This window comes from Adiantum capillus-veneris, chromosome 8, assembly GCF_014529385.1.
Source record: "Adiantum capillus-veneris isolate H3 chromosome 8, ASM1452938v2, whole genome shotgun sequence".
NCBI classification, from domain to species: domain Eukaryota; kingdom Viridiplantae; phylum Streptophyta; class Polypodiopsida; order Polypodiales; family Pteridaceae; genus Adiantum; species Adiantum capillus-veneris.
The window spans coordinates 56,916,163-56,943,556 of record NC_140938.1 but is presented as its reverse complement, the minus strand read 5'-3'; the positions used below and the strand labels follow the sequence as shown (position 1 = coordinate 56,943,556).

The window sequence follows — 27,394 nt, the reverse complement described above, 5'->3', positions numbered from 1 at the left end:
GTCAAAAGCCAAAACAAGAAGTGTGTCTTCTTAGGATATAGTGGAGAGCCTAAGGCATACATACTCTATGGTCTAGAGGCAAAGGAAGATACTCATAAGGCATGATGTGGTATTTGAAGAAGGGCCACATTCGGTGGACAAAACAAGTTAATCAAACAAAAAAAAAACCCAACTTATGTCAAAACGGCGCATATAAAGATTGAGAAGGGGTTGTTTTCTAATAATGACAACTCAATCGAAATTACTACGAGAGTAGACTCAACAGATATTTGATGATCGAAACCTCATGCTCATAATCCTTGCAGTGAAGATCATGATGGTTTGTGAGGGTCAAATAGATAGACAAGCAAAAACGAGCCTTCAAACACATCGTCAACATTGCTCTAATGACTAAAATTGTGACCTCTACAAGAGCAAACCTTTGTCGAAGAGACCATGACTAATCCACAGTGTAAAGAAGCAATGCAATCAACATTATATAGCAACGTAGCAAACAATGACACAAGGAAAATAGTGAATTGATTACCACAAAAAAGGTCATCAACACCAAATGGACTTACAAACTTAAACACAAGGCTAGTAGCTCATTAAAAAACTACATATCATAGTTAGTAGCACAAGATTTTTCACTAGTAAAAGGATCTAGAGTAAGTTAAACTTTCCTTCTACAGGTCGAATGACCACTATTCACCCTAAACTTGCTATCGCTACTATCTTTTGTTGGCTTGTCTTCCGAGTGGATGTAGTATTCTCTTTTGTTAATGTACTTCTCAAAGTGGAGGATATAAAAGCAGCCACCAGGCATGAGTTGCCTCATTTAAAAGGGAAGCCTTAAATCAAATAAGGCTTTATGTAGCTTAAACTAATTGCCAAGAGTAAAGTATGTCAAGATAGATAGATGTTTCAAAAAGCTTGGCTTAAAAAAGAGTGCTTCTAATGCAATTTAAAGAGAAAACAAAGAGCACCTCATCGTTATCTTCTGTATAAATGACTTACTTATCACAAGTGACTGTAAAGAGCCCAACAAACTCGGACATTGATTAGAAAACCTATCCTTTCAATGAGATTTTTCGTTTACCTTCGAAAATTTGCTCAAGAGGCCTACAAAACAAGTGTCTGGCCTCCTGTTACACTAAAATAAATTCAAACTTTCACAAGTGTTAATATCAACCAAGGATTAAGCATCCTCCTCCAAGAGTTTCACATTCAACTCCATTGAAATGTGCACAAGTTTACAATCCGTCGGTTCAAATGCTTTCAAAATTATATTTACATGCTTTTGTTAGGAGATGAAATGACCTTTGTAGAATATCAACCTTAATCCCCTAACAATAATGCAAACAATCTCATTAGAAGTCGAGCATGCATACTTTGGGCCATGGCTTTTTCTATATCTTAGGCAGGTGTGTTGACTAAAATTGGGGAGGAGATTGTGATGTTGTAAAGTTAGCTAATGGATAATGTCTCTCACTTGGTTCTAGAGTGAATAGATTAGCAAGAAGCAACCAACAATCACTATTCCCTCAAGAGAATCGGAGCAAGAGACTAATTAGCTTGCAACACATGTAACACTTGCAAGAAAGCAACATAAATCTTTTGCTGCTGTTCATAAAGTCTTCCGTAGATGTTATACTTGTGATCTCCAATGTTGCCCTTCACAGTCTGCATAGTCCCATGTGAAGATAAGTCAATCAAGCACATAATTCCAACTTGCATGTTAATGAGTCTTTACTTGAGACCAAGGATAGAGCAAAGCTAGTTTGAGAGGTGAGATATAACCCCTACAATTCTATGCCATGTGAATAAGCCATTAGTACAATGGTTAATGGCTAGTGATTGATAGCCAATGATAGATGACCAGTAGCGCGAACAATGAATTGACAACCAATCACACCCCCCCCCCCCCCCCCCCAAACACACACACACACACACACAACACACACACACATACTTACCTACCACCCACCCATAGCAATATACAAGGAGACCTTCTCCATGAACAATGGCATCTTATTTTGAAGTGTAACTAACCCATTGTAATCATGTCTACTATTTGCAGTTGTCTATATTACCATCCAAGCTCTACCGTGAGAGCCATGGGTGAATGACAACAACAATTTGTACTAATGCTAAACTAAAATTTTATTTGAAACTAATTTACTTTGCATCAATTTTTTCTCTACTCTCCTTGCTAAGCATCCTGTTTTGTTTTGCATTGCTTATTCAACCTTGAAAATAGATAACAAAGTATCACATGTCAACCCCAGCACATCTTTCCTCTTAAACTGAGACAAAACAAGAAAAAATATTCACATTAAAATCAACTACATCCTTGCACAAAAACAGTGTGGCACAAAATGGACATCCACACCAACATTAAGATGAGATAGCGCACACCTTGTAGTCACCTACCTGCTAGCTTGAAGCCCATTTCCACTACACTTGCTGATTTATTTGGCATTCACCGTGACCCATAAATGGCACGATTGCACCGCAAACAAAAACATAAGAGGACCACCTCATCAATTGTCAAAGCTCCCCATGTTTGTCAACTTGACTATATTTCTTGTACCTATACGTAGATAGCATGAAAAGACAACCATTTCACTTACCATTTCCCTACAGGGGATTGCAAAGCTCATGTGAAACCATACAAAAGGAAACAGGCTCCTTATCACTAACTGTAGATAAAACGAAGGGCTTCTTCGTAGACCCTTCAAATACGCTTGTGGAGGTCCCTCAGACTCATGCTGGTGAGCCCCTAACGATGTAAGAAAGAGGTTAATCAGGTGGACGGCTACTTCTCAGCTTGGGGCTCAACCACCCCCCACATAAAAGAAACACCTTTGGCATTAGCTATAGGCCGTTTTCCGCATGTGTGTAAACACACAGAGAAGCCATACGTGACAAGTAGATAAAAGGCCCGTTCCCGTTAATTTCATCACCCACTAGAAAGAACCCTCACCCCACCAAAACAAAACCATCACAAACATTTACACTTTACAGTAGCATTAGACTTTCCAAAACTTACATCAGTACTTACAACTACATATCTTACACACCATAAATGTCTTCCCATGCTGTTGAGCCAGCAAAGGACAATATATCAACACAATAGGACTACTATCTGGCTTGACAAATTCCATCGAATCTCTGCGCCTCTGACAGCAATTGCATCCAATCCCAAGCATCCCACCGCCCACTTAGATATTATGACTTGCATACACACCAGTTGCATAACGATTGACCACAATAATTGCTTTGACATGCCAAATAATCGTGTCGCAGCCTCCTCGTCATTGACATCAAGAGGAGACCTTCCAAACTTAAGTTCCTCACAATTGCCTTTCCCTCTTGGGAAAAGGATTGTTGTAATGAGCGTACCTGTCTCATGATGGGGGGCTTTGTGAACTGCGAGGAACCGAAGAGGGTCGAATGCTTACAGGAAGAGGCCTGCCAGTGCCGGATCCGCCACAGCTGTTGCACACACTCATGCCCGTACCCCCGCAAGAGCGACATCCCACATCCCCATCGGACCAGCGGTTGCAAAGGCAAGGGACTCTCCTTGTTCCATTGCAGGTGGGACACCGAGGAAACGCAGAGGAGACATGGCTGTTGTTCTGTGAATCAAGTAAAGACTTGACCATGAAGGCTCCTGCAAGAACACCAACGCCAGAAGCCAACTGCTGCAACAGAATTTGGGGGGCCATGATACAAAGGGAGCTCTCTCTCTCTCTCTCTCTCTCTCTCTCTCTCTCTCTCCACACACACACACACACACACACACAGAGAGCAACGCGGTATGGAGTCTTTACAGCGGAGTCCACGGAGCAGTTCGACGGACAGAGTAGACCTCAATGCACAGACACAGACAGACGAGACTCGGAAATCAAAGAAGGGTGCGGATGTAAACAGGAAGATTTTGATCACGAAACACAACTAAGGCCACCCATTTTCTGCCGCGTCTTGGAAATGGGCCCTGTGGGGTGTGTGGTTCCGCTCTCAGATGACGTGCCGTTAGGAACAATACCAAGACCAAGAGACAGGTCATTCTTCTTTGATTTCAGCTCGGGTAGACGCTAAAGATGCGCTCCATCATGTGATTCGTGTTCACTCCGGCAATTCATGCAGGTTTTCGGATGCAAAACACTGTTCTGGATGCAAAAAATCTATTTGGGACAGTCACGTCTAAGCAGAAGGATTACACCGCTCCAGGCTCTAACTCATCTCCCTACGAACGGGAGCACCCCACGTTGGTGTAAGCAAAGTGTGTGGACGCTAGCAGAGGGCACATGCAGTGATGTGTATGCTTATAGATACATGGAAAAGGGCTAGATCAGATGGCAAGAGCTTGGTCAGAGACTGGTAGCAACAGTGATGTATGCATAGTGTGGTTTTTTGGACCATATGGATTCCAAGATGGGCTTATTAGGGTAGCACGTGAAGGAGGTTCAAGGTGCTGTTTTTTGGCCCAGATATGTAGGGCTCGAGGTGCTGAAGGAGCAGATCCAGACGGCTCGTCAAACAAAGCCACGGAGCCCAAGATATGGAGTCTTGAAGTTGGGGATGATTGAAGGGGATCGGGGAGCACCACATACGGAGAGTGAGAGAGAGAAGGAGACACACGATGTGGGTGGGGAGACTCAAAGAGTGAGCAGCCCCTTGTACACTTATGCTATGTATAAAGTATACAAGTCAGTGGGCGCCCAAACTCTGGGCGGCCGGGCAAGGCACAGACGCCTATACCCCAACAACCTCCCACTTAAAGGTGACTGTGCCTTTAAGCAAGAGAACCTAGTTTAAAGACTACAAAAGGCAAGAGAAAACCGCTCTCAACCGATGCCCACTGGCTGGCTGTGATCGTGTGCATCCGGCTGTCCTGCTCCCGTGTAAGTCCATACACCACCAAACGTACCGCACACGTACTGCAAGTATGTACGCAATACTTGCATATCTCCCTCGTGCACTATGCCATCATCAGTCAACAAACGACTGACAACCCCAACTGCAAATGCTCCCATTGCAACTGCGATATCCGGTCTCAAGATCAGCATCTCATACATGAGACCACCGAATGCCGATGCAATGCTAGCGGGCCCTGCTAGCTCTACGGAGCATGCATCAACATATATATCCCTGGCAATAGGCATCTCTGACTGACGAGGCGTGTCAGCCACATGCATCTCCTGACTGTCCGCAAAAGACGCATCAACCTGTCGTGCAACCTCAGAGCAAACCAGTTGCTCTAGGTGTCTGCTGAAAGACATATCCTGCACAACTATATCCCCATGCTCGCTGTCGAGCATAGAAAGGAATGATTGCATAATCGCTAACATCTCAGTCTCCTCTGCAATCATCCATTGCAAACATGACCACTCAATCTGTTGTGACTCACTAGAGCTCTCATGCTCTAACTCCGTATGCATAGACTCTTGCACAACCTCCTCCTGGCGTGACTCACTAGAGCAAGACCGCTCTACCTGTCTATCTTGCATAGAAGTATCTCGCACAACTGACTCTCTGCTTTTCTCAGTCACTAGCAAAGCATGCATGTCTGACTCTGTCACCTCTCTGTGTGACTGCTCAAGTCGTGCCCCAACTGTGTGCACAACGAGCTCACTACTCTGCACTCCATGCAAAGCATCCTGCAACCCACAAGCAAAAGAGACTCGCCTGCTCTCTCGCTCTCTACCTGGCTACGTGATCATAGAGACAGCACCGTCTCTCGCGTGATCCACATGAAATGGGTAACCTGTACCACTCCTGGCACCTCTCGCAATCACTAGCGAACCCAAATGCATCACAAAATCTCTCTCTCGTAGCGAAATCTGACATCCACAATCTCTAAGCTGACCAATCGAGATCAAACTCACTGTCAAATCTGGTACATAGCGCACATGTCGTAACAAGTAAGATGCACCACTCGATAATGATAGTCTCACATCTCCTGCACCTGCTATCGCATGCACCGATCCATTGGTCAAACGTACACTGCCAAGCATCCCGCTAGAATAGCTACAAAACCATGCACGATGCGGCGTGACATGAAACATGGCATCTGCGTCTAGCAACCACTGCGAAGGGAGTGTACTATCCACATGTATAGCATCTCGTGCATAGCTCGAGGTAAAAGTGACATCCCCGTCACTAGTATACTCCGACACTACATGTGCCTCAACTGTCAAAGCAACTGAGTCCATGGAATCACTACATACATCTCTGAGACTGCCATGTCTCCTACAATGTCGCATACGACGAAAACAACGCCGTCTAACGTGTCCAGAATGACCACAATACCAACATGTCACCTGTCGGTGTGCTCTTGAATGTACATGTCTCACACGAGTCCGTGATGACTCAGATCTATCATACATATCATGTAATCTGCGCCAAAGTGCTCTCGAAGTAGTCTCATACATAACAAGAGCATATACAGATTCCGCAAGGTGCAAAGAGAGCGTAGATAGTGCCATCTCCTCTAGCTCCTGCCACTGATCATCAGACATGTTTGAAGGTCTACCTGCATCACCACTCAATGGTCGATGCAACCCTCGTTGTGTCAATGCATCAAGCATACACTCTCTCCATGCCGCAAAGTCTGACCCATCAAACATGCGCATTTCGGAGAGATCATAATCTGAGCGATCACCTGTCTCTGCCATGAGCACAATGTAGCAAACTAGAAAGCAAAATCACCTCACCAACAACACCTGCAAACTGTCTACAAATATGGCCAGAAACACAATGTAAAACCTGTGAGACACACTCCAAAATAGAGCTCCCGCAATGTCAATACAAGCCTCGCATGCTCTAGTATCACACTGCAATTTGTGAGCTAATCACCAAGCCCACACTGTGCGGTATCAATGCATACACACACACAAATCTCCCACCTACAGAGAACACCGCACGCAAATGCTGAGTGCAACCTGCAATCTCTACCTAGATCGCATAAATGATACGCATAAAACTCCTGGGAAAATTTCGCCAGAGTTTCGACGTACAATGGCTATCAACACAAAATAACCATTGTCCTGCAAGCTCAATACAATGAGCAATCAATACGCATCAAACTACACTCAATATACATGCATAAGCTCTGCAAAACTATGGCAAACAATGCTCGAGATCACAAGACTCTCCCACCTGAGAGCAAACCACTGTCTCAAGCAAAGAAAGATACACAACTCCTCACTCTTGCAAGAGTGGATACAAAAAACACAAAACTGTGTCCAAACTGACAAAACCTGTCAAAGTGAGAGTAAAAACTCGATCACAAACTATGGCGAGAATTTGGGAAAAATTCGACAGAATTTCCCCTGAAAACTGAGCAAAAAACTCAAGTACAATCTCTACCATAAACCATAACACTACTCAATGCCAATGAGTAGAAATGCCAAAATGGCTCCACATTTTCACATACAATGGCAATCCGCACTCAACGTACATCAACGGAGTGACTGCGCATAAGCAAACGCCAAAAGATTTGCAATCCGGAAACTTGATCAATGAGAAAACAATGCTCGAGAGAGAGCTTACCGGCACTTGAAAGTGCTTGCCAAAATGCATATATAATGGGCATCAACCATGTGCCATAACCATATGCAAACCATCCGCAAAGACCATGAATCCAAGCACAAAATCACTGCCAAAGTATTTTGTGAAAACCAGTGAAAGAAGCTCCACCTTTTTGCTCCAAAAACCTGTGTCTCTCAAGAGACCGCTTCGGTGGTGTGTAAACGCCTCCGTACTTCGTTGCCCAAGTCTACCAAAAAACCCTCAAACCACAAGCTTAACACAAGCTGCAATTGCATCTTCAGCTCAGAATTTATGCACTCAACTTCAAGCATCTCCCGTGCTTCCAAAAGTGCATCAAACTCGCACACAATGCGACAACAGAAAATCTGGAATTTCTGTATACAGTCAGTCTGAGCTGAATATCAGCAAAACGGTGAAGAATTTGCAAAAATTTTCTTCTGCAAAGTTGTAGACCACGTCGAAACAGATGGGCCAACTAAACAGAATTCTCAGATCTGCATTCTACAAGGAGAAAAACAAATCTGAAAACAGTGCTGCTGCGCACACAGTTTTAGGGCAGCACCTTCACTTACACACAATCTTCCACACTCCTTTCTGAGCTTCCACAAGAGCATACATCACTCTCAACTGAGCTCACAAGCTCCCATTGCATTCTCACAAAGCTTCCAAGCTTTCTTAATCTCTCTACCGTCGAGAGCGAGCGAGCTATCGCCTTGAAGCTCTCAAAGCCGTCGTGCTCTCCGCGGTCACCATAGCTCTGATACCAATTGAAGGGGATCGGGGAGCACCACATACGGAGAGTGAGAGAGAGAAGGAGACACACGATGTGGGTGGTGAGACTCAAAGAGTGAAGAGTCCCCTATACACTTATGCTATGTATAAGGTATACAAGTCAGTGGGCGCCCAGACTCTGGGCGACCGGGCAAGGCACAGACGCCTATACCCCAACAATGATTGCAGATTCGAGACAAACAGGGCAGGTGATGCTAGGTAGTCCGAGCCAGTTTGGAGCTGTGGGTGTGTAGTGCTTGATTTATGGAGCTTGTTGATCTTTTTAGATTGGCAATCGGAGCCAGGATGAGAGAATTATTGCCATATGAAGTTTTGTCGGGAGTCGGGTTTGTGCCAGTTGGCCCACTTTGGGAAATGTGCCAACATAGGTTCTTTTGAAGCTCGACAGGCTTTGCGGGGGTAATAGACAACATATGGAGCTAGCAGGAAGTGATTGTGCATCAATCGGAACCCGGGTCAAAGAGTTATTGCAAGGGGAAGTCGACGTTCGTTGCCGGCGTTGCTGTACCAGATGGATTTTTGCAATTTTGGACGGCTTGATTGACAGGCCAGAAAAGATCAAAATGCATCGCGGCTTGTATGAATTATGCTCGAGAGTCGGGCAGCATGCATGGCTTTACAGATTGGCAACTGAAGCATCAAGAAGGCAATGGGAAGCAATGCAAGTTGGAAGCCCTTATTTGTGAAGTGTTGAGGGGCATTTGAAGAGGCTGGCCATGACAATGTGCCACGTGGTAGCCCTGTAAAAGCCACATAGGAAGTATGGGGTATGGATCTTGGGGTATTTCACCCACAATGGCCACGCTTAATCAACATCATGAAGGGGAGAGAGCTCTTGGCTCTTATTGGCGATGGGGTCTCCCTATGGCGCTACGTCGGTGGCCCGTTGGGCGCTGGCATGGCTTTCTGTGGTGGTTTGAGCGGCGCTGGGTGCCCTTGGGCGGCCGTGAGCCGGTTTTGGGAGGTGATGGTGGTGCATTCAATTGATGATATGGCACATGTGAGTGCCGGTTCCTGCGTCCTTAGGGGCAACACTCTTTTGAAGGCTAAGTGGGTGAGCACTGGCAGCGGCGTCTGCCCCCCCTAGGGTACTATTCATGTGCAAAGGGGAGAGAAAGGTCCCGGGGTCCGATAAGCGGTGGTTCACAAGCAGTTGGAGGCGCCAAGTTAACAAGGTGTCTTGGGCATGCAAAGGGTGCTAAATGAGGTGTGCCACGTGGTTGTAATGGAAGAAAAAATACTATCATGGGTACATTTGAGCAGTACGAGCCAGGAAAACACCAATTTTTTTATTATTTTTGGGCTTTGTAAAATCCCTATAAAAGGGAGTTCACACGCAATTTGAGGGGTTCTTTTCCGAGTCCAATTAATCGAGAGGACCAAGGGATTCTTGAACCGAGCTACAGCTATGGAGATGGTGCGGAGCCGGAGGGTTGCCAAATTTTTTGTGTTGAGCTTGTCGATGCTTGTGTCGGCTAGGAGCTAGAGCTGTATATGGTCGAATTTGTTGAAAGGAAGCCTTCATCATTGTGCATCTTGTGTCGATTCCCCCTTGCTCCTTCTCTTATTTGTTGTGTGCAAGTGTTTCCGGGTTTGTGTAAGTAGTTGTGCTTCCCCGATGAGATCTGTTGCGCACGAAGTGGTTGAGAGAGAGATTGTGTGTGCAGGGAAGGGCTTGAATCGAGCTGTACAGGGTGATTGGGCTTTGTTGGTGGTGTCATATCGAGTGTGAGGTGGTGTACAAACGGTGGTTTGCCGGTGAGTCGTGTGAGTATTGAAGGTGAACTCTAGTGGTTAGGGGTGTTGTGATTATCCTGGGCTATAGAGAGGCAAATTTTTTGTGTTATGGGTGTGTATCCCCTTCCCCCTATCCATCTTCTGTGCCCCCACCAAGGAGTTGACTGACGCTCCTAATTAAAGTTGAAGCGGCGGTTTTGCCGATGTTGATGGTACAAGATTTGAAGAGCAGATGTTGCATCCTTGATCCTAAGTCAATGGACAGTACTGTGGCACAAAATAGAAGCCTTGCTTAGCAATAAGTCTGTCAAAGGATTTTGCTTTGCACAACAGAGAAATCTTATTCAAATAGGTAGAAATACAAGTAGAACGTGAAATTGTCCAACCTTGTTGCTCCTTGGAGAGGAGTTTCCTTCACTAGAATGGGGCTTGTAGCCATGTATGTTGAGAAATTTTAGAGTTGTTTGCAAATGTGTTAGGTAAAGGCGGTGTGCCTCACCGTGCTTTGCCTGTGTCCGCCAATCGCCCACAGTTATCTCCTTATTCTTTATACATACAAAGAATAAGGAGTTGTCACTCATTCTCACATTGTTCTCATACAGTGAGATTTGGGAGCTCCACCCCACATCCCGTCTCTCTCTCTCTCTCTCTCTCTCTCTCTCTCTCTCTCTCTCTCTCTCTCTCTCTGTAACAAGACTTGATTTCGAGGTGTTTTAGTAATAAATTTTGTTTTCTAGGAAGTTTTTGTCATTTTAAAGTTAGTCCACTGTGTAGAAGGATGTGTGGATTGTTTTCGTCCGATAAAATTTTTTGATCCGGAAGGCACTTTCTGGGGCATTTTTGAAGGCGTTAACGTGGGATTTTGAAAAAGTGATGTATGAAGCGATTGAAGCCTGCGTTATAAGGAACAACTTTGGTTCTTTGAGTCTTTAGAGATTTTGATGTTTTGATGCTCGTTGAAGGCCAAAGATTAAGAAAAAAGTTGGATTTGCTGTTTTTGCATCGTTTTTGTAGAAAATGCTGTTTTGCAGGTTGATTTTCAGCAAATCGGAGCAGGCTATGGAAATTTTCCATCACATAGCCGTCGAAGAGCGCAGCGAGGGCAACAAGATTGTATGAGACGGACTTGGGCTGTTTTGGCTCCGTTTGGGAGTTATGTTCTCGCAGGTATATTGGCGCGCAAGTCGAGTCGACCGAGCGCCAAAAATAGAAAAGCGGCTATTTTAAGAGGTCTTGCCCTTTTGGAGGAGAATAGAAAGACGGGTGGTGTGTTTTGGGGGGATTCACCATTCTCTCTTCTGCGAGTGCGAGTGAGAGTGCGAGTGCGAGTGCGAGTGCGAGTGCGAGTGCGAGTGAGACGCTGCATGCAAGCGAATTGAAGCTCGGGGGTGGTCGGGAGGTTCGAGCTCCGTACAACGGAGTGCGCCCATATATATATATATATTCAATTGCTCCTCTGTTGTATCAAACACTATCAATACAAAGATTTCTTCCTCTGTTTTGCTGTCTATCTCTATTATTGTGTTCCCGTGACACTCTCTCTCTCTCTCTCTCTTCATCTTCGCTGCACACACGCACGCCTACGATCCGTTCCTTCACAATTGGTATCAGAGCTTGGTCGGGGAGGCGACCCAGGCGCGGATCCACAGTGCTGTGGTTGTAGTAGCTGTTGGAGAGCTCGAATCATGCAGAGAGCTTATAGAAGCTTTCTAGTGCTTACAAATCAACCCACACTGCAGTAGGTTTGCAGAAATTGATTTCCTTAGGAGCATTTTTTGAACCCGAAAATCACGTTTTTGGCCATAATTTGCTCATACGGACTCAGATTTGCGCAATCCAAGACTCTAGTTTGGGATTTTGGCACATTCTGAACGCAATGGTGGTGTTTGTTTGACCTAATTCTGATGAAATTTTTTTTTGCAGCAACCTATGTATTTCGTTTTTCATTGATTTTTGACCATTTTTTCCTCTTCTGATGTGTGTATCTTAGACTACAGGGCATCCCTTTGAGCTTGAAATTGCGGATTTGTGCTAGCAGGCACACACACAGGTAGCAGGAGCTTGCACGGATAGATTTTCTTTATAGGAGGGAGATCTTCTTTGTTGGATATAGGTATTCGAGTGCAGGTACAAATAAAGGTACAAATTCGAGTGCACGGATAGATTGTCTTTATAGGAGGGAGATCTTCTTTGTTGGATATAGGTATTTGAGTGCAGGTACAAATAAAGGTTTTATGCTCAGGAAGACTCATGTGATTGCAGTTTGAGCTTGGCAATGTATGCCTCGAGCATGTTTTTTGGTAGTCATAGGTAGAGCAGGTATTTATGTACTAGATTTTCAGGTGTTTGTAATGATGTATGCAAAGGGTGGAGATTGATGCATGCATTTGGAGTGTGGTTTGATGCGCTTTGGTTGCTCATGGTTTTGAGCATCCAGTCACTTTGGTTACTGGTTTTGTAGCCGTGTTGTTGACGAAACTCTGGCGACATTTTCCCAACAGTTTTATGTGCATCATTGGTGCGATCAAGATTGCGATTGCTTGGAGCACTCATGATTTGCGTGCAGTGTTTTCCCTTTTGGGTGGTACATCATGAGCGTGTTTCACTCTACATTTTTGGTCTTGAGCTATGAGTGCTTGACAATTTGGAGCTTCCAATTTTGACTCCCAGCTACAGATTGAGTCTAGTACTCCCATAGGTGTTGCCATTTGTAGTTGAGGACATCTTCTGCAGTGTTTTGGCTTGCATACTGGTTACGACACAAGAGGTGTCTTGAGCTTTTTCTTTGTGTATGCTTTTGTGGGATAGTGGCTGGAGTTTACTTGCCATAGTTTGTGATCGAGCTTAGCTGTCACATTGACATGTTTACAGGCAGGTTTGAGGGTCATTTGTGAGCTGAATTTTTCCGCCATCATTCCCTCTTTGAAGGTGCCTATGTATGGCTCAATTGTAAGCTAATTTGCGGCACAGTTGTGACATGTTTCTTCAACTATTTGAGAGCTGAATTTGGGACTTTTTTGGGGCTGTTTTGCAGCCATACACGAGCTTGTGTTACTCTACAAGTACATTTCTTATTACTCTTGATAGTGGTTGAGTTTTGACTCCCACTTTTACATAGGTTGTGTATGCTACGGTTTTCTTGCACATTGTTAATTCATTGACACATTTTGGTAGCAGTTTTTCACTCACATATGTATATCATTTGTGGCGCCGTTGAGTGATACTCCGGCTAGAATGGTTTGGCTCTATGTATGACTTTGTGAGGTGATTCTCGACGACTACATTCCCGGATTGGTCATTTGGGCTTTTTTTTGTTGTCTCCATTGCGATCTACTGTTGAGTTTTTTGATCCAGTTACAAAGGAGATTCTGCCAAAATTTTGCCAGATATGTATGCCTATTGTAGAGGCTAGTGAGCTTGACCGTTTGCTCACCTTCTTTTCTTGAGACAGTGTTTTGCTCTTGGGTGGGAGAGTCTTGTGATCTCGAGCATTGTTTGCCATAGTTTTGGCATGGATATGGAGATGCTTCAGGCTAGAGGCGGTTCTCGCTCACGATTGCGACTGAGATGTTGGCACTATGGCCACGATGGGCATATTAGGCATCGTTGCTTCAGGCACATGAGGCAGCGGAAGAGGCAGATGCATGGTGCTACTATGAGGATAGATGCTAGAGAGTATGCATGTGATGGGCATGTCACTTTTGAGTCTAGCTTGCCTTCAAACTACTTTGTGTCTTGGGATAGCACATTGTCTATGTGTTTTCTACTAGACAAGCATGTAGTTTTTTACATGATGCCACGTCGTGATTTGTTTTTCTCTTTCTCTAGTGGGAGACTTGGTTGTGTGCAGTTTGTTGATGGTTCATCATATGACATGGAGGGTGTTGGAGATGTATGCATGTCTTTACCTAGTGGTGCATTGCTTATGCTACAAGATGTACGTTGTGTACCAGGACTCAACCAAAGTCTCATTTCAGTGCATCAGTTGTTGCAGAGTAGTGGACATTGTGTACTGCTTGGAGAGCGATCATTTCAGATGCATAGGGGATCACTGGTGATAGCCAGAGGTGCCAGGAGTGGTCTGGTATAACCTTTGCATATTTTTGACACACGAGACGGTGTAGTCTCTGTGTATTTGCAGCATGTTTAGACCAAGAGACGAGGTTTGCCTCTTTTGCGGATGTGCTGCATGGAGAGCATGTTGTGCATTTGTCTTGTAGTGACGTTCATGCCAGACAATGGGGTATGCACAGCTTGGTCAGTCATCAGTTGAGGTGACATCAGTTGAGCCAAAGATTGATGCATTGTTCTATGATGCGTTTGATACGTTTGATACGTTTGAGGGCGACAGTGTTCTTCAAACAGCTGTGTGTGATTGCAGTGGTGCTGATTTTTTGGTTTTGCAATCATTATCAATAGATATGCCTTTGCCAGACGATGCTGACATGCTAATGCATAGTCAGGTGGTTCCTTATGAGGATGCATATGACAATGAGGTTGCTAACAGGGACAGGTTGGCACACATAGTGCATGTTTCGCCAGCTTTCGGGTCTCTCATGTATGATCTTTTGGTCTCAATACCTGATCTTGCTTATGCGGTTGGTGCATTCGTAGTGGGAGTTGTCAGTTATGTGGCGATGACTGACATTGGCATTGTGCATTATGGATCCATGCAGGTTGTCACTCGATACTTGCATCAGAAGTGTCATCTAGCCCTAGTGGTATGCATGTTGCATTTCCACTAGAGTGGTTACAGATGCACTCACGTGTTTGGAGTGAGCCAGTGGGCATAGGTTGAGAGCCGTCTTCTCTCACCTCTTGTATATACTAGTTGTAGGCTAGTCTTCTCGCCACTTATTAGCACACAACCTTTAGTGGAAAAATGTTAGATAAAAGCGGTGTGCCTCACCGTGCTTTGCCCTTGTCCGCCGGGCAGTGTCCCCGACTGCCCACATTTATCTCCTTATTCTTTATACATACAAAGAATAAGGAGCTCTCACTCATTCTCACATTGTTCTCATACAATGAGATTTGGGAGCTCCACCCCATATCCCTGTGTCATGCTCTCTCTCTCTCTCTCTCTCTCACACACACACACACACATACACACACTCTCTCTCTCTCTCACTCTCTCCATATTCACTGCACACACGCCATTTCCTCAGCTCTTCCCTACTAGGTAAAGGCGGTGTGCCTCACTGTGCTTTGCCCGTGTCTGTCGGCCAATGTCCGGCTGCCTACATTTATCTCCTTATTCGTTATACATACAAAGAATAAGGAGCTCTCCCTCATCCTTATATTGTTCTCATACAGTGAGATTTGGGAGCTCCGCACCACATCCATGTGTCGTGCTCTCTCTCTCTCTCTCTCTCTCTCTCTCGCGTCTTTGCTGCACACACACACACACGCCTACGCTCCATTCCTTCACAAAATGTACCCTACAAGCCCTCGTGGCTTGGTCATACCGACATTGAATAAAAAATGAGGTAAACACGTTGCCAAGAGTTTCTCTAGTTCGTATGCTAAGAGCATATTCCAGACTTTGGAAGGTTGTAGGAAATATACCCTAAAGTGAAGACTTGCTTTGCATAAGTTGATCGAGGAGATGAGATAGAACATAGCATGGATTCTCTTAGCTAATAGGTGCTCTTGTTGACAAAGACATGTCAAAGTAAAACAAAATTAACATTGTTGAGCTTGCATAGAGAATCGTCCTTGCTAAATGGTGCATTTTATTGAGAATCCTTAGATTTCCCATTCTTAAATTAGATAGCTCAAGAATATTAGCTATCAAACTTTATCTTAACCGCCAAGTTGTGCTTGACCGAAGCAACATTTGCTTGTCAAGTTGGTATTGTAGAAAATTCTGTAAAGAACAAATTCAAAATTGAAAACTGAAATTTAACGTTCTTACCAACTTTTTGGAATCTCCACCATTGGCGCCAGAAGTCATAGTATCCTATGGCAAAACTGTGCTTTCAATGTACTTTGTGTACTTACTTTGCCTCCACTTTGGCAAGCTATAATTGCTCGGGGGGTTCACCGTTCAATACCCCCTATATAATGTGTGTTCACTAAGTATTAAAAAAGCCCCTCTTTTAACATGTCTAAATGAATAAAATGACCCCTTATTTTAGGATTTTTTTTCCAAAATTGAATATAAAAACCCCTTATTTTAATGTATCTCTGTTAAATTGTCTAGATTTTTTGTATTTTAAAACCCCTCCTTTCAAACTCACATTATACATTAACATGATTATGTAGTACACCCCCCGAGTATAATTGCTTTGGAGTGATTATGCACCCAATGCATATACATATGTATATGGAGCTGAATTTCTGAGAGCTTTTTGTTTCAAAATAACTTAGCGAGCGTGTCTTTAAAAAAAAGGGTGAAAAATGCGTGTGTGTGTTGGAGGGGGGGGAGAGATACGTAATTAAAGGTTTACATCAAACACGTTTCACATTAGATCTCATCAGTGGTGTAAACCATACAGAGGGAAGGGAGGGGATTTAAGTAGGGGAGTTGAGGAATGAGTCTCCATTTCCCAGAAAGGGTACAAAATTTAAGAGAGATAGAGACTCTTTTGGGAGGGAGAATTCTTTACAATGTAGGTGGGTAGGTGGTTTCTTTAAGAGAGGAATTTGATACAATCAAGGTTATATCCTTCCATAAAGATGGAGGGAAAACAAGGGTGAAGGGGAATTAAGAAAAGATAAGATGGGACTAGTCCATCCCAAGGAGAGCATATAGGACTTTATTACAAAAAATATAGGAAAAAATTTAAGCAATATCCTTGGAAGTGTGGTAACATCTCAAGCGATTGAAGTTGAGGAGGATGCTTGGTTGCCGTGGTCCAAAGGGTGCTGCAAAAAGAAAGGGTGGAGATTGTTCATGGAAAGGAGTTTGCCAAGGTTAGGTGAGTTTAGCCAACAAATAACAGGTTTGGAAAGATGTGAAAGTTCAAGATTATTGTGGATAGCCATTTGAAGATGTTTTTATTAATGGAGCGGGCTAAGTTGAGTCGGCGGGTGTGGGGGGGAAGGGAAACTTTGACAAGGGTTTTGGGGGGGGTGGGTTAGAGTTCCTTTTAAGGGGCAAAGGTCTAGAATTGTAAGAGATGTAGAGAAATCATGTCATTAAGAGAGGGGAGGTATATCCTTTAGCCCTTAGCCTAGAAAGAACAAGTTGAGAATATAGATGAACCCTAAAAGTGAACTCTCTCTAATGATGTATCATTTAAGGTCAAAAAGGATGAAAGAAAATTTTTGATGCGTGGGGTGTCAAGATTGCCGTGGAATGTAGTAATATAAATCGAGACATTTTTTATGGCAGTGTGTATTAAGTACATCATGTGCAATGAATGAGAGGCCCTTATAAAAATGTACATCTAGAATAAAGGCATTAGAAGTAGAAACAGAATGGAAAATTTTAGTGTTCTCTTTAAGAGGGTGCCCATACTGCTTAAGAATCTCACTTAAACTAGAGGGAGGACCATTCCAAATACCAAAAGCATCATTTACAAATCTTTTGAAGTAAAGAAGAAGGAGAGGAAAGCAGGTTAAGGTTGTAATGAAAATGGCCTATGAAATTTAAGAGTAGCTAAATTAGGAAATTAGATAAATCACTTTTGTGAGATTACTTTATGAGCATAGAGGGTGAACTTAATTGATGGTAGCAACATAAACATGGTACTTAGTTAACTTGGCATGAACAATACTTTTGCAAGAGAGAGAGAGAGAGAGTTTAGAGAACATGACGACAGTTGAGGATTGGATTTATGTGGAGCCGGTCCTGTAAGAACTAGGGAACTAGACTCTGATATCCTCCTCCCAACCTCCCTTTATGTAGGCGGGCTCCTAGCCCCTTACCCTAGACGGATCCCCTGTCCACACTGCCTAGCCCGTAGTCCATGACTATCCTAGTTCTTAGGGTACAGGACCCTTGTCCTGACATTACTCCCCCCTTAAAGAAGAGTTTTCGTCCTCGAAAACAAAAGTGGGAAACTTCTTCTTAAGAACACTAATGTTTTCCCAAGTGGCACCTTCTTCAGGTCGGTCTTTCCACTTGATTAAGGCTTGTTGTCGTGCATGATGTCGTGTATGCAACTCATGATAATCCATAACACGTTCGAGTTCATGCGGTAAAATAGGAGGGTCAATGTAATCGACCAAAACCTGTTGGTCAATGACGTTGTCATCCCCATGTAACCGCTTTCGTAGATGGCTTACATGAAACACCGGATGAATGCGAGAATGTGATGGTAGTAGTAGTTTGTAGGCACGATCACCAACTCGCTTGAGTATTTTGAAAGGCCCACAATATCGGGGAGATAATTTAGGTGTCGGTCCAGTTTTCAGACTTTCTAAATTTTTTGGCACACGTAAAAATACTTCCTCCCCTTCTTCGAAGGTAACTTGCCGACGTTTCTCATCAGCGTATTTCTTATACCGATCCTGTGCTTGTCGGACATTCTGACAAGAAAGTTTCAACGTATCCATGTGGTCTTGGAGAAAATCCTTAACCTGTTGGAGTTTTTTGGTTGCCAACCCCACCGTAACTGGTGACCTAGGTTGAAACCCGTAAATGAGCATGAAAGGACTGAAGCCTATTGTGACATGCTTAGAACTGTTGTAGGCAAACTCGAGAATAGGTAAGTATTCTTCCCAATCTGTCTGTTTTTTGCTGACGTATGCTCTTAGCATATCCTCTAGCACCTGGTTAACCCGTTCCGTTTGACCATCTCTTTCTGGATGATCAGCTGTACTGAGGTTGAGTTGTGTACCCAATCGTTTAAATACAGCTCTCCAGAAGTGGCTGTTAACTTGGGGTCACGGTCGCTAACAATATTACTTGGAAACCCATACAATTTGTATAGATTGTCCACAAATAACCTTGCTAGTTCCAGTGTCTTAACAGTTGATTTGGTCGGAATAAACTTACATAGTTTAGTCAACCTATCTACGACCACCCATACTGAGTCATGACCTCGAATAGTGGTTGGTAAACCTACAATGAAATCCATGGAGATACTTTTCCATTTTCCATTGGGAATTTCCAAAGGATGTAAGAGTCCTCCTGCTTTTAGGCGCTCTGCTTTGTTAACTTGACATTTTTGGCAATGCAAGACATAAGCTTGAACAAAGCCATGTAGGCCTGACCAGTAAAACTGTCGCCGTACGAGAGAATAAGTTTTTCTAATCCTCGGGTGCCCTGCACTTAGACTATCATGACATTCATAAAGAATTTGGCGCCGAATGTCTGTGTCCGTCGGTACACAAACTCTCCCCTTGTGGAGTAGGTACCCATAGTCGATGGTAAAATCCTTCCATTGCTGTAGTTCATCACTTGATAAAGGAGAACTAGGTGTGGAGGTTAACTGTACACTACCTGCATTGGAGTGACAAGGATCCCTCTTTTGAACATGGCTCCACGCTTTGGAATATGTTTCATCTTGCTCATATTTGCCCTTGAGAGATTCTAAAAATTCACTACGAAGTTCCGTGAACAAGAGCGAATTGATCTCTGGCATTCGAATGAGAGCGATTGCCACTACATTGTATCGGCCTTTGCGATACCTTAACTTGGCATCATATTCCTGAAGGATCTTGGCCCACCTGGCTTTTCGATCCTTCAAATCTGTTTGTTGTGTAAACCATTTGATGCTTTCATGGTCAAACACAATCTCGAACTGAGAACCATATAGATAGTGACACCATGTCTTTAAGGCAGACACTATTGAATAGAGTTCATGTTCGTAAGCAGGATAATTCTGCTGAACTGCATCCAGCTTCTTACTTTCAAATGCAATTGGCCGTCCGTCTTATAACAAGACTACTCCAATAGCACGGTCACTGGCATCCGTTTCCAAAACGAATGGTTTCAAAGGATCTACAATAGCCACTATAGGAGCTGTAGCTAATGCATCTTTGAGTGTGTCAAAACTCTGCTGTTGAGTGGAACCCCACTGAAAAGCTTGACCTTTGCCTTTTAGTTGGTCCGTCATAGGTACATCAAGGTGAGCATAGTTTTTAATGAACCTTCGGTAAAAACCTACAAAGCCTAAAAAGATCTGTAATTCTTCCAGATTTTTAGGAGGTGGCCATTTCCAGATGGTATCCACTTTGGATTGGTCCCTGTATAGGCCATTAGCTGAAATGACATGCCCTAAATAATGAATTTCTTCCTTGAGAAAATCCCATTTAGATTCCTTGGCATATAACTTGTCTGCACGTAACAACTCAAACACCTGCCTGAGATGTTGTAAGTGCTCTTCTTCAGAAGCACTATAAACTAGACTGTCATCAAGGAACACAATGACAAATTTGCCCAAATATGGTTTCAAGACACTATCCATAAGTGTCATGAACGTCGCGGGTGCATTGGTTAACCCAAAGGGCATCACCAAAAACTCGTAATGTCCAAACCATGTTCGGAATACAATCTTAGGTATATCGGCGAGCCGAATACGGACTTGGTGATATCCTGACCGCAAGTCAATTTTCGTAAAAATGCAAGCATGAGTTATCTTATCAAATAACTCATCTACCCTTGGCAATGGGTATTTGTTTTTAAATGTAACCGCATTTAAACCCCGGTAGTCTATGCACATGCACATACTGCCATCCTTTTTCTTCACCAAAAGGATAGACGAAGCCCATGGTGAAGAACTGGGTTGTATAAACCCTCTGCTAAGGTAGTCAGCAAGCTGACGTTCCACCTCAGCAGCGTGTGAGTAACTCATACGGTAAGGTGGTTTACTAACAGGTTTACAGCCTGCAGCCATGTCAATGCCATGTTGCACTGAGCGTGTCGGCGGTAAAACTGATGGTAAATCATTAGGAAAGACATCTTGAAATTCCTTTAACAATTTTTGTAACTGATTAGCAATGTTTGCTTGTGTAGAATTAGAAATTGACGGAATAGAGGAGAGAGAAGCATGCAGTGTTGAGGAATGTTCAACAGACTCGATGTTAGAAAGAAAATGAGACAGTGAGTAACACAAGAAACCCCGTTCTATTTCATTATCAGAAACAAGCTTCATAAGCTCGGCAGTACAAATTAGTGGTGATGATGGTATATTCTTTTCTCCTAACAACAACACATGTGTGCCACGGGAATCAAACATCAAACTGTTGTGCTCATAGCTACGTATCAATGATGGCCCTAGGCTATGCAACCACTCCCTACCAAGAACCACATCAGCCCTTTCCATGTTCATAACTTGAAAATCCAAACAAGTAGAGTACCCTTGTACTTCCAATGGAACAGCTCGGCATTGAGTATCCCATATTTCACTATCATGTCCGTTCATCATTGCTACCTTGTAGCGGTGGGTACTCGAAGTTTGAGGCAATTTGAGCTTTTTCACCAATCCATAATTGATGAAATTGTGCATAGCCCCGACATCTACCAAGATGCGCACCTTCTGCCCTTGCAGATATCCGTGCATATGTACTAACTCATGTGGTCCAAAGGTTTGTTGCCACATGGAAGCTGTGAGACAGCATTCATGCACCACCTCAGTGTGTGTTACTTCCACTGTAGAGAACTTGGAGGAAGACTCGAGAGGCAGTAGTTGCACCGTGTGCACTATTTTCTCCTTCCCCTAGGCAGCAGATTTCCCCTTGGGACAATCCTTTTTTTCATGGCCTCTTCCTAAGCATTGAAAACATAGCTTCTCTTTATTGGCCTTATCAAAGTCCTCAAGGGAGAGAGGACCCCTGGACCCCTTGGGTTTTTTAGATGCATCTGAATTAGCAACTATAAATTTTCTTTTATTGTGCCCGTACTGAGTGCGTGTGTTACTATGTGTACTAGCAGGCACGTTACTGTTATGTGTTTTCTTATCATCAGGGTCATCATGAATATGTGCTTTCACTATGGCTTCCTCAAGTGTTTCAAGGTCTTGGGATTTGACATACTTCTTAAGTTCTGAAGTCAAACCTCGTATGAACCCTCGTACTTGTTGAAAGGTATCCAAGCCTTCCAACTTGAGGATGACATCCCTATAGTGAGAGATATATTCAAGGAGTGACGGATATTGGCGCATGGAACATGTGTCCCAAGCGGTCCAATTCCGATCGGCCTCGTTTATAGGCAAAAATTCCTTGCTAAACATTGATTCAAAGGCTGCCCAACTTTGTGGTATGATGTTCTTTTCCTTGAGAGACATCCACCATTTGTAGGCCTTGCCTTCCAGAGTTAAGCTCGTTTGTAGAGCTCTTACTACATCCGGAGTTCCCGTAAGGCGTGAATTCCATCCCATTTACTGAGAAAGATGTTCACTACATCCTTATTGCGGTCCCTGTCTTCGCCCTTGAAAACTGGTGGTTTAAATTCTTCAACAAATCATCTACCTCTTTGGCAGTGAGAGTATGTAGTATTTCATTAATTGGGCCTTGCCCTTGTGTTCCAACGTGCTCATGCATGTGGGTGTTAGCCGGACTCTTAGTTTTCTGTTGCATCAATTGAATGACTAATGTGGAAAGTTTAGTAACATTTTTGTTTAAAGCCTTAAAATTTTCATCCATGACTGTCATGCGTGTCTGAAGTGCACAAAATTCTTGAATATGGAGCAATTTATAAGTATCTTCTCTTGCCGTAGCGTGGCGGTTACTCTCCTTGAGAGAATCGGCCGCGAGCCGTCATTGGCGGGGTTGGGAGTACTTTGCTCAAAATCGAATGTCATGTTGATATCCGAATCCATGGCTACACAGTGCAGTGAAAGAAGTACTCAGAAAAAAAATACCTGATTTTGGTAGCACTTGCAAAGTATAGCGAACTCCCCTTTGCGCGTCGTAGCACTTAATCGTCGAATAAAAAATAATTTGCACAGGCGGCGTACAAATTGAACTCCGCACTATCGTCCGTGGTTCAAAAGATGACCAAAGGCGTGCCGTGTAGATGGTTGAAGCTTCTCCTTTGAAAAGAAGATTAATTGTTGGAAGCTTCGGCAATTATGTTGCTTGAACACCTCTTAAATTCTTCGCAATCGGAAAAATTACGCAGGTTTTGGAATTCCTGCAATTACTGAGCGTAGTCGGACTTCGTGAGATTCGATGGGAAGCCGGGTGTTTGCTTCGCCTTGCTTGTGCTGCTCTGGCTTGCTTGACCGCCTTGGTTCGCCGAATTGCCTGTGGGAAGGGCCACTAGTAGTGGCCAAGGTTCAAAACCAATGGCCAAAAGGCCTTTCAATGTGAAAATTTGAATTTTTTTGAAGCCCAAAATGCAGGCAGCGGGCTGTGAGCAGCGTGAGTGGGAAGAGATGATGGTGTGACTAGCTGAGGCTGGCTATGGCCGCAAGCTCTTGGCAACCTCCCTAACTCCCCATGGCGTTGCAGTCAAGCCAAGCTCCTCGTGATTTCATGCACCACACCCCCCGTTCCAAAACGGGAAAGGCGGCCCGATTTGGCAAAAAAATAGGCTATTTTTGGAAAATCCCCCCCAAAAAAGCCACGGTTCTCACCTAAAGAGCTTGCTTTTACAGACCTAAAGAGACCATGCCTAGAGAGAGACTGGAAGAGAGACTCCTAATCTCTGATACCAGTGTAAGAAGTAGGGAACTAGACTCTGAGATCCTCCTCCCAACCTCCCTTTATATAGGCGGGCTCCTAGCCCCTTGCCCTAGACAAATCCCCTGTCCACACTGCCTAGCCCGACCCTTGGCTGTAGTAGTCCATGACTATCCTAGTTCTTAGGGTACAGGACCCTTGTCCTGACAGGTCCCCCCTCCAATAGGCATTTGTAGTATAGTTTCTCCCATGAAGAGAGACTTGGGACAATACAATCTTTGTGTTCCTTGTGATCTAGGTGATGCAATGAAGATGGAAAGCTTCATGCATCATGAGCATAACATAAACTGTGTAGAAAGCATTAACTATCCCAAGCCTCAGTCCCAAGGCTTCAAACACCTTCGAAGGTGGAGAAAGCTAGCGAGGAATGAGGGTAGGGAAGAGGAAGAAGAAACATTCCATAGGAGAAATAAATAGTTCCTCACTTATCATCACTCTTCTTGCTAGCATACATAATAGCATAGTAATGAAGATGGAGAAGATGGCAAGCTTAAGCATTGAAGCATGGCTCTTGGTTGGATTTGCATTCCATAGCCAAGACTGTTGGTGTAGGCTCTCAACTTCTCTACTAGCTTGGAGAAGGAGATGGAGCTCTTACAATTTGCACTTCCACAATGAGAGTGTGTGTGAGTGTTGTGGGAGAGTATACCCCCCAAGCTAGCCCCCTTCTTGGTTTGGTCGTCCCCCCCTTGTAGCTCAAGCTTGAAGCTCATTGGGCCCCTGCAAGACTGGCCAATCACATGCAGGATGCATTACAAGCAACAAGAGTAGTCTTGGGACAAGTGTTCCCCTTTCCCCTTTGAGAGAGAGGACTTAATAAATGCAAAAAAAAAGAATTAAATCCACTCAATTATCATTGGACCCCTTGGGAGGCTAACCAATAGGCTTTAGGAACACCATGAGGGCAACATGAGGAGAAACTTGACAAGTGTCCTATATGATTTCTTTGTACCAAGCTTGCCTTGTGTGAGTGTGTGTGTGTTCTCTCTCATCCCCCTAGCTTTAGGGCTCGCCCCCTCTCTTGTAGGGATGGGATTAGAATTTTGCACACCTTACCCTCAAGCACCTTAGTCAGCAAGCATGACAAAGCACCTCAAGCTTGGGTAGTGTTCCCACAAGCACCTCAAGCTCTTTAGCCGGCAAGCATGACAAGCATCTCAAGCATCTTAGTCAGCAAGCACGACAAGCACCTCAAGCACCTTAGTAATCAAGCACGACAAGCACCTCAAGCTTGGCCCGGCGGGCTCCCACCTCAAGCTCAGCCCTAGCTTACCTAAGGTCAAAGGACTTTTAACACTAACCTTTGGAGGTCTTCAATGAAGCTAACCCTAACGTATTTTAAGCTCCATTGGTTAGCCTTTCTCTTTGATAGACCATCTCTCATTTGGACCCCTTTACCATTTGCCCTGTGTTGAGATAGATCTGTAAGCACATGTCTATATTCTAACCCTTGTTCCCATTTATTCTCCCACATTAAATGATCAGTATGATATGAGAAAATCATTTGGGTTGGTTAGATATTAGATTTTATGACATTACCTCTCTCTTGAAATCATAGTCGTCCTCAACTATAAGGTAGAAGAGATAAAGCCTTAGTCATTAGCCAATCTTTCTTAGAGGGTAGAGGATCCCTTTTTCACCTACAACATCTTTCCAAGATGAATGACTAATCCATTTGGTGCTTGGAAGACATAACTACCGCAAGCATGTCTTCTCTTTAGTCCATTCAATTCTCCCATATAGAGTGACAAATTCTACTTGGTGTTTGAGAGACGTCGTTATGACAAACATGACTCTAAGCCTGCATACTATTTAAATTTGTGCAAAATAAAAGGAGAACTAGTGTTATTAAACAAAAACATTGGTCATTTAAAAGAAATTTGTACATTTGCTTACTCTAATGTGACATTGTAAGCATTGACAAGGTTCATACTCTCCTTAAGCTGTATTCCTTGCATCCATCTAGCATCTTCAAAAGGATAATTTTTGAACTTAATAAGATACTGCCGGATAATATTACCCTGTCATAGTACCTTGTCTTCATGCCGAAGGATAGCTTCGGGTTGTAGCATCTCTTCTCGGTCTTCGATTTCAGGAGGGTCTTCAATAATTGGTTCACTTGGTGGCTCTTCTTTGTAGAGCTTAAGTAGGCTCACATGAAAAGCATTGTGTATGTGCCAATGGTTAGGCAACTTGAGTTGATAAGAAATCTCATTGATGGGCTTCAAGATTTGGAAAAGACCATAGTATCTTTTTGCTAGCTTAGCATCATACTTTTGATGGCCCATAGTATTTTTGCCCGTCATTTGCCTCAATTGAGCCTTAGGAAACTTAAGTAAGACCCAATCATTTTCTTTGAATGTTAAGGCCCTTATGTGCTTGTCAGCATTAACTTTTTTCCTTTGTTGAGAGATGGATATAGCCTCCTTAATCTTTTGAAAAGATTCTTGTAGGTCACGGCTATACTCATCGACAACAAAGATCTTCCCATGTACTTTGAGTAGCAAGGGACTTTTAGGTCTTCCCTCAATGCTTTCAAAAGGTGCTTTTCTCGTAGAAGTATGTACATTATTGTATGCCTACTCTACAAGAGGTAAGTACTTTTCCCATTGTGAGCGTTGACTCCTTCGAAAACATAAGTCTTTAGTAGATCGAGTATCGTAAGATTGGCTATCTCACTTTGGCCATCCGTTTGTGGGTGATAGGCCGAAGAGAAATTCAATCTTGTACCTAGATTTTCAAAGAGACCTTTCCAAAAATTACTGGTCATTCAAGGATCTCTATTTGACACGATGGATGTTGGTAATCCATGGTGTTTGAAAATCTGTGATATGAAGAGAGTTGCCATTTAATGTGCCTTAATAGTCTTTTGACAGGAATAAAGTGTGCTTGATTGCTAAACCTGTCGACTATTGTCCCTATTCCCGTATTCCCATGGATAGACTTGGGTAATCCAAAAAACAAATCCATGGATATACTCTTCCATGGTGAATTTGGGATAGGAAATGGCTGAAGTAATCCAGGTTGCTTCCCTCTATCATACTTGGTCTTTTGGCATACCACACATTTTGAAACATACTCTTGTATGTCCACTTTCATGGTAGGTCAATAGAAATACGTCTTTACTCGTTTGAGAGTAGGTTGAATTCCTCTATGCCCCACATAGGGAGGAGAATGGGATTCATACATGACTTTCTCATGAAGGGAGTGGGTAACACATAGCCTATTGTTGTGGAGAAGATAACCATCCTGCAAGGTGAATGGTTCCTCTTTCTTCCCTGAAGCAAGGACTGACATTATATATCTAAAGTCAGGGTCAGTAGCATACTCATCTATCATAGAAGATAGATCATTGTGAGTTGCTATAGACACCGCATTAACTTTTGGTCGTCATAAAAGTGCATCGGCCACTTGATTGTGCTTACCCGCAATGTGAGCAATATAAAAATTAAATTGCAAAAGAAAATTTGCCCACCTCATTTGTTTGTCAGAAAGCTTGGTTTGCGTCATGAAGTACTTGATACTTTGGTGCTTTGTTCGTAAAATGAATGGAGTCCCCAATAAATAGTGATTCCATGTTTCTAAGGCATGTAGAACAGCTAAAAGCTCTTTTTCATAAATTTCCAAGACTCGTTCATCCATATTGAGCCTTCGGCCCTCATATGCTATGGCATGCCCTTCTTGAAGCAAGACTGCTCCAAGGCAATCACCACAAGCATCACATTAGACCTCAAATGGCTTTGAGAGATCT

General features: G+C 43.5%; 1 protein-coding gene across 1 annotated transcript; it reads right to left on the bottom strand.

The window, feature by feature from the left end:
- Window positions 1-2,983: 2,983 nt before the first annotated feature.
- Window positions 2,984-3,907, bottom strand: LOC147452183 (uncharacterized). Its single transcript, XM_086517972.1, has one exon. It carries the CDS (start codon window positions 3,708-3,710, stop codon window positions 3,390-3,392), a length of 321 nt encoding a protein of 106 aa, XP_086374098.1. The 5' UTR covers window positions 3,711-3,907; the 3' UTR covers window positions 2,984-3,389.
- Window positions 3,908-27,394: the final 23,487 nt, after the last annotated feature.

Excerpts from the sequence above, each read along its gene's own strand:
- LOC147452183 (XM_086517972.1), bottom strand. The coding sequence starts at position 3,710 with ATGGCCCCCCAAATTCTGTTGCAGCAGTTGGCTTCTGGCGTTGGTGTT.